The following is a 16,129-nucleotide window of genomic DNA, read 5'->3' on the forward strand; positions in this document are numbered from 1 at the left end:
CAGCACCTAGATCTTCTGCACAGATTCTGTCAGAATCTATGTAGAAGAAACTCAGTAAGACCAAACAAATGGTGTTCCAAAAGAAAAGTTCCAGTCACCGGGACCATGAATACAAATTCCATCTAGACACCGCCCTGGTTACATCCCAAATGGCCCTGATCCAAAGTAGTACACTACATAGGGAATAGGGTAACGCTTGGGTACGCTGCCTTTAGAGACTCTGGTTACTAATGGCAACAGAGTCTAAAGGTTGGAGCGACTGATACGATTTCAACATCTGTTCTGTGATAAGATTATATGACAGGAAAACTGGGGTTTAGATTATATGACAGGAAAACTGGGGTCTAGATTATATGACAGGAAAACTGGGGTTAGATTATATGACAGGAAAACTGGGGTCTTAGATTATATGACAGGAAAACTGGGGTTAGATTATATGACAGGAAAACTGGGGTCTAGATTATATGACAGGAAAACTGGGGTTAGATTATATGACAGGACAACTGGGGTCTAGATTATATGACAGGAAAACTGGGGTCTTAGATTATATGACAGGAAAACTGGGGTTAGATTATATGACAGGAAAACTGGGGTGTAGATTATATGACAGGAAAACTGGGGTCTTAGATTATATGACAGGAAAACTGGGGTTAGATTATATGACAGGAAAACTGGGGTCTAGATTATATGACAGGAAAACTGGGGTTAGATTATATGACAGGAAAACTGGGGTCTTAGATTATATGACAGGAAAACTGGGGTCTTAGATTATATGACAGGAAAACTGGGGTCTAGATTATATGACAGGACAACTGGGGTCTAGATTATATGACAGGAAAACTGGGGTCTTAGATTATATGACAGGAAAACTGGGGTTTAGATTATATGACAGGAAAACTGGGGTCTTAGATTATATGACAGGAAAACTGGGTCTTAGATTATATGACAGGAAAACTGGGGTCTAGATTATATGACAGGAAAACTGTGGCTTTAGATTATATGACAGGAAAACTGGGATCTAGATTATATGACAGGAAAACTGGGGTCTAGATTATATGACAGGAAAACTGGGGTCTTAGATTATATGACAGGAAAACTGGGGTCTTAGATTATATGACAGGAAAACTGGGGTCTAGATTATATGACAGGAAAACTGGGGTCTAGATTATATGACAGGAAAACTGGGGTCTTAGATTATATGACAGGAAAACTGGGGTCTTAGATTATATGACAGGAAAACTGGGGTCTTAGATTATATGACAGGAAAACTGGGGTCTTAGATTATATGACAGGAAAACTGGGGTCTTAGATTATATGATAGGAAAACTGGGGTCTTAGATTATATGACAGGAAAACTGGGGTCTAGATTATATGACAGGAAAACTGGGGTCTTAGATTATATGACAGGAAAACTGGGGTCTAGATTATATGACAGGAAAACTGGGGTCTTAGATTATATGATAGGAAAACTGGGGTCTTAGATTATATGACAGGAAAACTGGGGTCTTAGATTATATGACAGGACAACTGGGGTCTAGATTATATGACAGGATAACTGGGGTCTAGATTATATGACAGGAAAACTGGGGTCTTAGATTATATGACAGGAAAACTGGGGTCTTAGATTATATGACAGGAAAACTGGGGTCTAGATTATATGACAGGAAAACTGGGGTCTTAGATTATATGACAGGAAAACTGGGGTCTAGATTATATGACAGGAAAACTGGGGTCTAGATTATATGACAGGAAAACTGGGGTCTTAGATTATATGACAGGAAAACTGGGGTCTTAGATTATATGACAGGAAAACTGGGGTCTAGATTATATGACAGGAAAACTGGGGTTTTACATTATTTTAAAGGAACATTTTAAAAGGTTTCTAATTTTCACATAAAAATGTCAGACTTGATTTGCCCTAGCAAAAAATGTATCAACCTCTACAAAAATACCCATTGATTATAATCAGCATAATAATGACCACTTCCTGTATTTAGGGGGTGTGTAGAGTGATATGTAATCTTATTGGTGAGTGTGTGTGTGTGGGTGGGGGTGTGGGAAGTGTGGGTGTGTGTATACTGTGTTACTGTGTAGTCAAGACATGGATCTTGGCGAGTGTGAACAGAGAGACAAGAGGAGAGGCGAGGCATCTTGTGTGTGTGTGTGTGTGTGTGTGTACACAGACAGAGGAGGAAGGTTTATTCTGAGAACTCTGGGGTGATCTCATTCTAGAACAATGTGAGCTGCTACATCCTGTTTCTCCCTCAATTTGAGAGGCTTTATTGGGAAACACGCGTTTACATTGTCATGGGAAACACACGTTTACATTGCCATGGGAACCACACGTTTACATTGTCATGGGAACCACACGTTTACATTGTCATGGGAACCACACGTTTACATTGCCATGGGAACCACACGAAACACACGTTTACATTGTCATGGGAAACACGTGTTTACATTGTCATGGGAAACACGTGTTTACATTGTCATGGGAACCACACGTTTACATTGCCATGGGAACCACACATTTACATTGCCATGGGAAACACGTGTTTACATTGTCATGGGAACCACACGTTTACATTGTCATGGGAACCACACGTTTACATTGCCATGGGAACCACACGTTTACATTGTCATGGGAAACACACGTTTACATTGTCATGGGAACCACACGTTTACATTGCCATGGGAACCACACGTTTACATTGCCATGGGAACCACACGTTTACATTGCCATGGGAACCACACGTTTACATTGCCATGGGAACCACACGTTTACATTGCCATGGGAACCACACGTTTACATTGCCATGGGAACCACACGTTTACATTGCCATGGGAACCACACGTTTACATTGCCATGGGAACCACACGTTTACATTGCCATGGGAAACACACGTTTACATTGTCATGGGAACCACACGTTTACATTGCCATGGGAAACACACGTTTACATTGTCATGGGAAACACGTGTTTCCATTGTCATGGGAAACACACATTTACATTGTCATGGGAAACACACGTTTACATTGTCATGGGAACCACACGTTTACATTGCCATGGGAAACACGTGTTTACATTGTCATGGGAACCACACGTTTACATTGCCATGGGAACCACACGTTTACATTGCCATGGGAAACACGTGTTTACATTGTCATGGGAACCACACGTTTACATTGCCATGGGAACCACACGTTTACATTGCCATGGGAACCACACGTTTACATTGTCATGGGAAACACACGTTTACATTGTCATGGGAACCACACGTTTACATTGTCATGGGAACCACACGTTTACATTGCCATGGGAACCACACGTTTACATTGTCATGGGAACCACACGTTTACATTGCCATGGGAACCACACGTTTACATTGCCATGGGAACCACACGTTTACATTGCCATGGGAACCACACGTTTACATTGTCATGGGAACCACACGTTTACATTGCCATGGGAACCACACGTTTACATTGCCATGGGAAACACACGTTTACATTGTCATGGGAACCACACGTTTACATTGCCATGGGAACCACACGTTTACATTGCCATGGGAACCACACGTTTACATTGTCATGGGAACCACACGTTTACATTGCCATGGGAACCACACGTTTACATTGCCATGGGAACCACACATTTACATTGTCATGGGAACCACACGTTTAGATTGTCATGGGAACCACACGTTTACATTGCCATGGGAACCACACGTTTACATTGCCATGGGAACCACACATTTACATTGTCATGGGAAACACACGTTTACATTGTCAAAGCAAGTGAAATTAACAAGAAACAACAGTGAGAAGAAACTAAAAACAACATCAAATGTCCAGTAAACATGACATTATGAAGGATTCACAAGGATAATGACGCTTCATATTATCAGCTGTGTACAGTGTTTTTAACAATGTGTAAATAGTAGTATGACTAGGAGGTGAAGATAAGTAATCAGATGGATGCAGGTTTTATTTACAGTGCTGTTGTCTCACTGGTTGACCACCTCGTGGCAACAGCTTATCCATCTTGCTGCTGTGACGGTACACTGTGGTATTTCACCCAGTAGATCTGGGAGTTTGTCAAAAATGGGTTTGTTTTAAAATTCTTTGTGGATCTGTGTAATCTGGTGGAAATATGTGTCTCTATTGTGGTCATACATTTGGCAAAAGGTTAGGAAGTGCAGCTCAGTTTCCACCTCATTTTGCCTCATCTTCTCCTGAGAGCCAGGTCTGCCTACGGCAGCCTCTCTCAATAGCAAGGCTATGCTCACTGAGTCTGTACATCTTAATTTTGGGTCAGTCACAGTGGTAAGGTGTTCAGCCACCTGAATCCAGCCAACATGCCAGATTTCAAAAAGGCTTTTCGGCGAAAACAAACGATGCCATTATCTGAGGATAGCACCCCTGTAAACAAAGAGAGAAAACATATTTCAACCCTGCAGGCGCGACACAAAATGCAGAAATAAACATATAAATCATGCCTTTCCTTTGATGAGCTTCTTCTGTTGGCACTCCAATATGTCCCATAAACATCACATATGGTCCTTTTGTCCGATACATATCCAAAACGTCCATTTATTTAAACGCCCTCCGATTTGACACACTGAACTCTATCAGAGAAGTAGTTGGTGAACCAGGAGAGGCACCACCTCCACAAGTTGACTAGAGTAATGTATTCAGTATAGGTACCAAACAGAGAACACAGTTTAGACCTGACTATACTCCTAATGGCCTAGTTCACTAGGTACCAAACAGGAGAACACAGTTTGGATGGTGCAGTATATTGGACCCTAGACAGAGAACTGGCTTTGGTCTCTACTGGCTCGATTTAAGAGTTCTCTAGATGGTGCAGTATATTGTTGTCATGGTTCTTCCTGGCACCAGAGGGCAGCAGAGACCGCCCTAGAGACTTTTATTGGACTGTCTTAGTAGTTTTAGGATTACGTCCCTGCTAAAAGAGGTGTGTTGTCTTTTCATTCAGTTGTTTTCTGTGTGTGGTATTTTCAAACGTAGTAGTGGCTGCATCATGTTATGGGTATGCTTGTCATTGTTAAGGACTAAGGAGGTTTTCAGGATAAAAAAAAAATGTATGGAATGGAGCTAAGCACAGGCAAAAACTGAGAGGAAAACCTGGTTCATTCGGCTTTCCACCAGACACTGGGAGAGGAATTCATGTTGAATAGAACATACATGAATAGATTAACGGTAGCCTGAACAAGGGTTCCTATGGTTAGAACCCATTACAGGGGAACCCCAGACATTTTTTAGAGAATAGATCTAAAGGGGGTGATCTGGGAAGACACCTGTCACGTGGGAGATCTTTGCGACCTTTCTGCATGGTTTGTAAAGACTGCTGAAACACCTGTATCCAGTCACTCTGTCCCAAGAAAGATCATCACTTCCCTCTCCTCTCGTTTGAAACTTCTACTGTGTGTCATCCTGTCAGAATTCATCATCATCATCATCATGTGAGATAGAGGATGCTGATCCTCCTGAGATTTATAGGCTGGGAAACCATGTGAAAAAGAAGTGGCCTGTCGACAAAACGTGTAAAGTCAAGTTCACCTTTGGGCCCACATGAGATAAAAATTGAGGAAGTACAAACAAGCATTAAAGAATGACTGTCCCCTTAAAAAAACTAAACAACAAATCCCTTTGAAAAATGGTCTGTGGCATCAATATGAGTCAGAAACATTTATTATCGTGTCAAAATTGACGACAAAGTGTAAATGGGATAATTTTGGTCATAAAGTCAGTCTGGTCTAAAACAGTTTGGAACCTCAGTGTCACAATGAGTAAATTTAGATTATAATTATGTCAGAAAATCATGCCCCCCTTTCTCCAATCTCCAAATGTAAAATCATGCCCCCCTTTCTCCAATCTCCAAATGTAAAATCATGCCCCCCTTTCTCCAATCTCCAAATGTAAAATCATGCCCCCCTTTCTCCAATCTCCAAATGTAAAATCATGCCCCCCTTTCTCCAATCTCCAAATGTAAAATCATGCCCCCCTTTCTCCAAGTTCAAATCGACCCTCCTCACACTTCTCTTCCCTTCATTGAATGGGGCTCCGTTGTCGTTTCATCATGGCTGTTTGAGACTGAAAAGCCCTATTCACCATGCCTCCAGCAGGATGCACAGCCAACTATGGTTTTCCTTGCTGAAGGACCCCACTGTGCAGAATAAGTGGTTGCTAGACCATAGCTAGACCATAGACGGATGGTTATTGATCCGGTTATGTATATTTCGATCATCATTATCACTATCATAACTGATGTTAGCGAGCAATCTGCCTAACGTTAGCCTACCTTAATACAACTTGGATTTAGCTTGGAAACACGATGACATTTCAAAAGAAGATAAACAGTCACATTAGCATCCGAGGTGCAACCCATGTCTAGGCCACAAATAAATATTGGATGCAGTTTTTGGTGGTACTAGCTAACTCATGTCTGACTACAGCAGCGTACTAACTAGCTGCAACAAACCCAAAACAACCTTGGGCCACAGCTAAACATGTCACAGTTGGTTGCATAGTGTAACAGCGTCACCGGTCTCAAACCAACCTGGAGTCACTCAGTCTATGTGTAAAGTTGTATTTAAAAATACCCGGCTTTATAAACTAGTAGGTTCATTCCCCAGCCAAGCAGATAAAACAAGTAGATTCATCATGGTTGTGAAGTGCATCAGCCAAAAGCCTTGTCCTTTCTTTAGAACAAAATGCAATTTACCACTTGGCTGTCTATTATATCACCCTGTCACAGGCCCTCCCAGTCAACACCACCTCCTAATACTGCCTGTTGCCGTTGTTAGAGAGATGTCCAGTTTGTAGCTGAACATGCAGCATAGAGAAGACCAGCAAAGGGGTAGCTGGGGAATGGAACAGCCTGATCACTGTGCTCACCATATAATGTCCAGGGTATAACCTAGCCTGGTGGGAACCAGCCTGATCACTGTGCTCACCACATAATGTCCAGGGTATAACCTAGCCTGGTGGGAACCAGCCTGATCACTATATAATGTCCAGGGTATAACCTAGCCTGATGGGAACCAGCCTGATCACGGTGCTCACCATATAATGTCCAGGGTATAACCTAGCCTGGTGGAAACCAGCCTGATCACTGTGCTCACCATATAATGTCCAGGGTATAACCTAGCCTGTTGGGAACCAGCCTGATCACTATATAATGTCAAGGGTATAACCTAGCCTGTTGGGAACCAGCCTGATCACTATATAATGTCCAGGGTATAACCTAGCCTGTTGGGAACCAGCCTGATCACTATATAATGTCCAGGGTATAACCTAGCCTGGTGGGAACCAGCCTGATCACTGTGCTCACCATATAATGTCCAGGGTATAACCTAGCCTGTTGGGAACCAGCCTGATCACTGTGCTCACCATCTATCCCTGGCACCAGACATCAGTGGGCCCAGGCGTTACGAGGACCACCTCTCCCTACATCAAAAAGCCTTGGACTCAATTTGGCATGAGGGTCTGCTATACACATTGATGGAAAGCATTGTTGGGGGGAAAACACACGACATTATAAAATCCATGTACACAAACAACAAGTGTATAGTTAAAATTGGCAATAAACACACACATTTCTTTCCTCAGGGCCGTGGGGTGAGACAGGGATGCAGCTTAAGCCCCACCGTCTGCAGCACAGTCTGCAGCACCCGGCCTCACCCTATTGGACTCAGAAATAATTAAATGTCTACTGTTTGCTGTTTATCTGGTGCTTCTGTCACCAACCAAGGAGGGCCTACAGCAGCACCTAGATCTTCTGCACAGATTCTGTCAGAATCTATGTAGAAGAAACTCAGTAAGACCAAACAAATGGTGTTCCAAAAGAAAAGTTCCAGTCACCGGGACCATGAATACAAATTCCATCTAGACACCGCCCTGGTTACATCCCAAATGGCCCTGATCCAAAGTAGTACACTACATAGGGAATAGGGTAACGCTTGGGTACGCTGCCTTTAGAGACTCTGGTTACTAATGGCAACAGAGTCTAAAGGTTGGAGCGACTGATACGATTTCAACATCTGTTCTGTGATAAGATTATATGACAGGAAAACTGGGGTTTAGATTATATGACAGGAAAACTGGGGTCTAGATTATATGACAGGAAAACTGGGGTTAGATTATATGACAGGAAAACTGGGGTCTTAGATTATATGACAGGAAAACTGGGGTTAGATTATATGACAGGAAAACTGGGGTCTAGATTATATGACAGGAAAACTGGGGTTAGATTATATGACAGGACAACTGGGGTCTAGATTATATGACAGGAAAACTGGGGTCTTAGATTATATGACAGGAAAACTGGGGTTAGATTATATGACAGGAAAACTGGGGTGTAGATTATATGACAGGAAAACTGGGGTCTTAGATTATATGACAGGAAAACTGGGGTTAGATTATATGACAGGAAAACTGGGGTCTAGATTATATGACAGGAAAACTGGGGTTAGATTATATGACAGGAAAACTGGGGTCTTAGATTATATGACAGGAAAACTGGGGTCTTAGATTATATGACAGGAAAACTGGGGTCTAGATTATATGACAGGACAACTGGGGTCTAGATTATATGACAGGAAAACTGGGGTCTTAGATTATATGACAGGAAAACTGGGGTTTAGATTATATGACAGGAAAACTGGGGTCTTAGATTATATGACAGGAAAACTGGGTCTTAGATTATATGACAGGAAAACTGGGGTCTAGATTATATGACAGGAAAACTGTGGCTTTAGATTATATGACAGGAAAACTGGGATCTAGATTATATGACAGGAAAACTGGGGTCTAGATTATATGACAGGAAAACTGGGGTCTTAGATTATATGACAGGAAAACTGGGGTCTTAGATTATATGACAGGAAAACTGGGGTCTAGATTATATGACAGGAAAACTGGGGTCTAGATTATATGACAGGAAAACTGGGGTCTTAGATTATATGACAGGACAACTGGGGTCTAGATTATATGACAGGAAAACTGGGGTCTAGATTATATGACAGGAAAACTGGGGTCTAGATTATATGACAGGAAAACTGGGGTCTAGATTATATGACAGGAAAACTGGGGTCTAGATTATATGACAGGAAAACTGGGGTCTAGATTATATGACAGGAAAACTGGGGTTTTACATTATTTTAAAGGAACATTTTAAAAGGTTTCTAATTTTCACATAAAAATGTCAGACTTGATTTGCCCTAGCAAAAAATGTATCAACCTCTACAAAAATACCCATTGATTATAATCAGCATAATAATGACCACTTCCTGTATTTAGGGGGTGTGTAGAGTGATATGTAATCTTATTGGTGAGTGTGTGTGTGTGGGTGGGGGTGTGGGAAGTGTGGGTGTGTGTATACTGTGTTACTGTGTAGTCAAGACATGGATCTTGGCGAGTGTGAACAGAGAGACAAGAGGAGAGGCGAGGCATCTTGTGTGTGTGTGTGTGTGTGTGTACACAGACAGAGGAGGAAGGTTTATTCTGAGAACTCTGGGGTGATCTCATTCTAGAACAATGTGAGCTGCTACATCCTGTTTCTCCCTCAATTTGAGAGGCTTTATTGGGAAACACGCGTTTACATTGTCATGGGAAACACACGTTTACATTGCCATGGGAACCACACATTTACATTGTCATGGGAACCACACGTTTACATTGTCATGGGAACCACACGTTTACATTGCCATGGGAACCACACGAAACACACGTTTACATTGTCATGGGAAACACGTGTTTACATTGTCATGGGAAACACGTGTTTACATTGTCATGGGAACCACACGTTTACATTGCCATGGGAACCACACGTTTACATTGCCATGGGAAACACGTGTTTACATTGTCATGGGAACCACACGTTTACATTGTCATGGGAACCACACGTTTACATTGCCATGGGAACCACACGTTTACATTGTCATGGGAAACACACGTTTACATTGTCATGGGAACCACACGTTTACATTGCCATGGGAACCACACGTTTACATTGCCATGGGAACCACACGTTTACATTGCCATGGGAACCACACGTTTACATTGCCATGGGAACCACACGTTTACATTGCCATGGGAACCACACGTTTACATTGCCATGGGAACCACACGTTTACATTGCCATGGGAACCACACGTTTACATTGCCATGGGAACCACACGTTTACATTGCCATGGGAACCACACGTTTACATTGCCATGGGAACCACACGTTTACATTGCCATGGGAAACACACGTTTACATTGTCATGGGAACCACACGTTTACATTGCCATGGGAAACACACGTTTACATTGTCATGGGAAACACGTGTTTCCATTGTCATGGGAAACACACATTTACATTGTCATGGGAAACACACGTTTACATTGTCATGGGAACCACACGTTTACATTGCCATGGGAAACACGTGTTTACATTGTCATGGGAACCACACGTTTACATTGTCATGGGAACCACACGTTTACATTGCCATGGGAACCACACGTTTACATTGTCATGGGAAACACACGTTTACATTGTCATGGGAACCACACGTTTACATTGCCATGGGAACCACACGTTTACATTGCCATGGGAACCACACGTTTACATTGCCATGGGAACCACACGTTTACATTGCCATGGGAACCACACGTTTACATTGCCATGGGAACCACACGTTTACATTGCCATGGGAACCACACGTTTACATTGCCATGGGAACCACACGTTTACATTGCCATGGGAACCACACGTTTACATTGCCATGGGAACCACACGTTTACATTGCCATGGGAACCACACGTTTACATTGCCATGGGAAACACACGTTTACATTGTCATGGGAACCACACGTTTACATTGCCATGGGAAACACACGTTTACATTGTCATGGGAAACACGTGTTTCCATTGTCATGGGAAACACACATTTACATTGTCATGGGAAACACACGTTTACATTGTCATGGGAACCACACGTTTACATTGCCATGGGAAACACGTGTTTACATTGTCATGGGAACCACACGTTTACATTGCCATGGGAACCACACGTTTACATTGTCATGGGAACCACACGTTTACATTGCCATGGGAACCACACGTTTACATTGCCATGGGAACCACACATTTACATTGTCATGGGAACCACACGTTTACATTGTCATGGGAACCACACGTTTACATTGCCATGGGAACCACACGTTTACATTGCCATGGGAACCACACATTTACATTGTCATGGGAAACACACGTTTACATTGTCAAAGCAAGTGAAATTAACAAGAAACAACAGTGAGAAGAAACTAAAAACAACATCAAATGTCCAGTAAACATGACATTATGAAGGATTCACAAGGATAATGACGCTTCATATTATCAGCTGTGTACAGTGTTTTTAACAATGTGTAAATAGTAGTATGACTAGGAGGTGAAGATAAGTAATCAGATGGATGCAGGTTTTATTTACAGTGCTGTTGTCTCACTGGTTGACCACCTCTTGGCAACAGCTTATCCATCTTGCTGCTGTGACGGTACACTGTGGTATTTCACCCAGTAGATCTGGGAGTTTGTCAAAAATGGGTTTGTTTTAAAATTCTTTGTGGATCTGTGTAATCTGGTGGAAATATGTGTCTCTATTGTGGTCATACATTTGGCAAAAGGTTAGGAAGTGCAGCTCAGTTTCCACCTCATTTTGCCTCATCTTCTCCTGAGAGCCAGGTCTGCCTACGGCAGCCTCTCTCAATAGCAAGGCTATGCTCACTGAGTCTGTACATCTTAATTTTGGGTCAGTCACAGTGGTAAGGTGTTCAGCCACCTGAATCCAGCCAACATGCCAGATTTCAAAAAGGCTTTTCGGCGAAAACAAACGATGCCATTATCTGAGGATAGCACCCCTGTAAACAAAGAGAGAAAACATATTTCAACCCTGCAGGCGCGACACAAAATGCAGAAATAAACATATAAATCATGCCTTTCCTTTGATGAGCTTCTTCTGTTGGCACTCCAATATGTCCCATAAACATCACATATGGTCCTTTTGTCCGATACATATCCAAAACGTCCATTTATTTAAACGCCCTCCGATTTGACACACTGAACTCTATCAGAGAAGTAGTTGGTGAACCAGGAGAGGCACCACCTCCACAAGTTGACTAGAGTAATGTATTCAGTATAGGTACCAAACAGAGAACACAGTTTAGACCTGACTATACTCCTAATGGCCTAGTTCACTAGGTACCAAACAGGAGAACACAGTTTGGATGGTGCAGTATATTGGACCCTAGACAGAGAACTGGCTTTGGTCTCTACTGGCTCGATTTAAGAGTTCTCTAGATGGTGCAGTATATTGTTGTCATGGTTCTTCCTGGCACCAGAGACCGCCCTAGAGACTTTTATTGGACTGTCTTAGTAGTTTTAGGATTACGTCCCTGCTAAAAGAGGTGTGTTGTCTTTTCATTCAGTTGTTTTCTGTGTGTGGTATTTTCAAACGTAGTAGTGGCTGCATCATGTTATGGGTATGCTTGTCATTGTTAAGGACTAAGGAGGTTTTCAGGATTTAAAAAAAAATGTATGGAATGGAGCTAAGCACAGGCAAAAACTGAGAGGAAAACCTGGTTCATTCGGCTTTCCACCAGACACTGGGAGAGGAATTCATGTTGAATAGAACATACATGAATAGATTAACGGTAGCCTGAACAAGGGTTCCTATGGTTAGAACCCATTACAGGGGAACCCCAGACATTTTTTAGAGAATAGATCTAAAGGGGGTGATCTGGGAAGACACCTGTCACGTGGGAGATCTTTGCGACCTTTCTGCATGGTTTGTCATGTAGACCATGTAACCTAAACAGACTGTAGATGGTTGACAAACTGAATGTAGACTATTATGAAATACGCCTCATGTTGAGGTGCCCCACTTAGATGGAGGGAAATTAAAACATGTTACCTACATTAAGACCTAAACAATGTAGCAGTAAGTAGTAGCCTGGTGTAGTGATAGCAACACATAATGTTTTCATAATTCACTGTGTTTCAGCAGTCAGCAGTATTCTTCTCTTGGCGAGTTCAATATCCCTTCAAGGAATCAGCCGTACACATATTTCAGAGTCGGGTTTTCTCCTGCGACATACTACAGTTGTGGAACCGTCACAGGGGGTGGTTGAGGATTACGCTGCCCTGCCCTTTGTGGCAGCGCCCTCTGCTGGGCAAAACACTTCTCTACAGATGTATATGCATGAACCAAAATAAGACCCAAGGCATCTTTTTACAAAACATTTTATTCATTCCCTATGTAGTCATCGATCATACGTGAACTCAGGTTGCTGGAGGCGACTTTTCAAAGACTTCCTAGACGTATGTCGCCATCCCGTTCATGTCGCCATCCCGTTCATTTCAGTTAAAGCAGAAACAACAAAGCAATTTGTCAGATGGTCAAAAACATTATTGACGAGCTCATTACAAAATGTATAGTACAAAACAAAAACCAACTAACAAGAACTTGGAAGCAACCTCGTCCTACGAACAGTAGTCTAGGCAACCAATTCAAATTTGGCACTTTCAAGATCTTTCAATAGGAAGCACAGCCACACACACACACACAATATCAACTCAGTCACACTACCATTGTCATCAGCTAAGTGACAGACGCAGTCCTGGGCATGTTGCTCACACCTTCACTCTTTATACTCCAGGAAGTGCTGCAGTCTCTTCCGGTGCTCGGCAGACATCTGGACAGCGCTGGAAACCAGGGACACACGAATCAGACAATCAGATCCGTGTTTGCAGGAGTAGGACAAAGATAAACTTTCAAACTAAGCTTCACATCTACAACGGCAAAACATGATTACACCTATTTTATAGCAGTAGTAGATGACCTGACCAAATTCATTGTGGGACCAAAACATTATAAAGGAAAGTGTTGTGGTGCAATTGAGTGTTCAGCTTCAACCTCAGTGTGCTCAACAGCCAGCCCCCATATTACCGTCTCTCTCAGGTCCAGCCCCCCCCATATTACCACATCTCTCAGGTCCAGCCCCCCCCCCATATTACCACATCTCTCAGGTCTAGCCCCCATATTACCATATCTCTCAGGTCCAGCCCCCCCCATATTACCACATCTCTCAGGTCCAGCCCCCCCCCCCCCCCCCCATATTACCATATCTCTCAGGTCCAGCCCCCCATATTACCACATCTCTCAGGTCCAGCCCCCCATATTAAAGGATCTCAGGTCCAGCCCCCCCCATTACCGTATCTCTCAGGTCCAGCCCCCCCATATTACCGTATCTCTCAGGTCCAGCCCCCATATTAAAGGATCTCAGGTCCAGCCCCCCCCCCCCCATATTACCACATCTCTCAGGTCCAGCCCCCCCATTACCGTATCTCTCAGGTCCAGCCCCCCCCATATTACCACATCTCTCAGGTCCAGCCCCCCCATTACCGTATCTCTCAGGTCCAGCCCCCCCCCATATTACCACATCTCTCAGGTCCAGCCCCCCCCATTACCGTATCTCTCAGGTCCAGCCCCCCCATATTACCATATCTCTCAGGTCCAGCCCCCCATATTACCGTATCTCTCAGGTCCAGCCCCCCATATTACCGTATCTCTCAGGTCCAGCCCCCCATATTACCGTATCTCTCAGGTCCAGCCCCCCATATTACCGTATCGCTCAGGTCCAGCCCCCCCCCCCCATATTACCATCTCTCAGGTCCAGCCCCCCATACTACCGTATCTCAGGTCCAGCCCCCCATATTAAAGGATCTCAGGTCCAGCCCCCCCCATATTACACATCTCTCAGGTCAAGCCCCCCCCCCCATATTACACATCTCTCAGGTCAAGCCCCCCCCCCCCATATTACCGTATCTCTCAGGTCCAGCCCCCCCCATATTACCGTATCTCTCAGGTCCAGCCCCCCCCATATTACCGTATCTCTCAGGTCCAGCCCCCCCATATTACCGTATCTCTCAGGTCCAGCCCCCCCCATATTACAAAATCTCTCAGGTCCAGCCCCCCCCATATTACAGAATCTCTCAGGTCCAGACCCCCCCATATTACCGTATCTCTCAGGTCCAGACCCCCCCATATTACCTCATCTCTCAGGTCCAGCCCCCCCCCATATTACCGTATCTCTCAGGTCCAGCCCCCCATATTACCGTATCTCTCAGGTCCAGCCCCCCATATTACCGTATCTCTCAGGTCCAGCCCCCCCATATTGCCGTATCTCTCAGGTCCAGCGCCCCATTTTACCATATATTTTAGGTCCAGGACCGCATTAAAGTGGTGTTTAACTACATCTGCTATTCTTACTGGAGGTGTCCTCCGAAGGTGGCTGTGATCCTGTAGACAGAGGTCTTCAGGGTGGATCGCAGGGCGAAGCGGAGCGTCTTGTAACTGTCATCTCCCATACTGCAGGAACAGTGACCTGGTTTAGAGGAGGTATGGGGGAGCTTGAAGTGACGATCCACAGCCTGGAGGAGAGGAGGTGAGGAGAGGGGGTGAGGAGAGGAGAGGGGGATGAGGAGAGGGGGTGAGGAGAGGAGAGGGGGTGAGGAGAGGAGAGGGGGTGAGGAGAGGAGAGGGGGTGAGGAGAGGGGGTGAGGAGATGAGAGGGGGTGAGGAGAGAGGGGGTGAGGAGAGGAGAGGGGGTGAGGAGAGAGGGGATGAGGAGAGAGGGGATGAGGAGAGAGGGGATGAGGAGAGAGAGGGTGAGGAAAGAGAGGGTGAGGAAAGAGAGGGTGAGGAAAGAGAGGGTGAGGAGAGAGGGGATGAGGAGAGAGAGGGAAGGAAGACAGTCAGGCACTAAGCAGTCTTGGTATGGATGGATTTGTGCTTACTAACATGTTGATCCCCCCCCCCATAATCGATCAAATAATTTAGTGAAACATTACAAGCTAAGAACAGGTCAGCGAGATGCAGCAAATACTGTACCATTATTAGATTCATTTTAAGTGAAAGTAAGCAGGTCTGAAGCTGTCAAATTAACTTCACATGTCTAACCTCCTGTAACAGCAGTAGGGTACTGAGGATGGTAGGCAGGGTGGTCTGAACTATTCCATACTGGTCCTCAGAGAAGGACGCTGCCACCAGGTGAGACAGACCTACAG

The 16,129-nt window shown here is 44.1% G+C and overlaps 1 protein-coding gene across 3 annotated transcripts in view; it reads right to left on the bottom strand.

Annotated features, from left to right (window-relative positions):
- Window positions 1-13,286: 13,286 nt before the first annotated feature.
- ndc1 (NDC1 transmembrane nucleoporin) overlaps window positions 13,287-16,129 on the bottom strand; it is a 43,266-nt gene continuing 40,423 nt past the window's right edge. For 2 of the 3 annotated variants that reach the window (XM_031810328.1, XM_031810330.1), the window contains 3 exons: window positions 16,023-16,123; window positions 15,333-15,493; window positions 13,287-13,765 (listed from right to left, as the gene is read on the bottom strand). In XM_031810328.1, coding sequence (XP_031666188.1) covers window positions 13,702-13,765; window positions 15,333-15,493; window positions 16,023-16,123 — 326 coding nt within the window. In that variant the 3' untranslated portion in view covers window positions 13,287-13,701. The remainder of the gene's footprint in view (window positions 13,766-15,332; window positions 15,494-16,022; window positions 16,124-16,129) is intronic. The other variant, XM_031810329.1, reaches the window with a different exon arrangement.

Source organism: Oncorhynchus kisutch, linkage group LG30 (assembly GCF_002021735.2).
Source record: "Oncorhynchus kisutch isolate 150728-3 linkage group LG30, Okis_V2, whole genome shotgun sequence".
In the NCBI taxonomy this organism is placed as follows: Eukaryota; Metazoa; Chordata; class Actinopteri; order Salmoniformes; family Salmonidae; genus Oncorhynchus; species Oncorhynchus kisutch.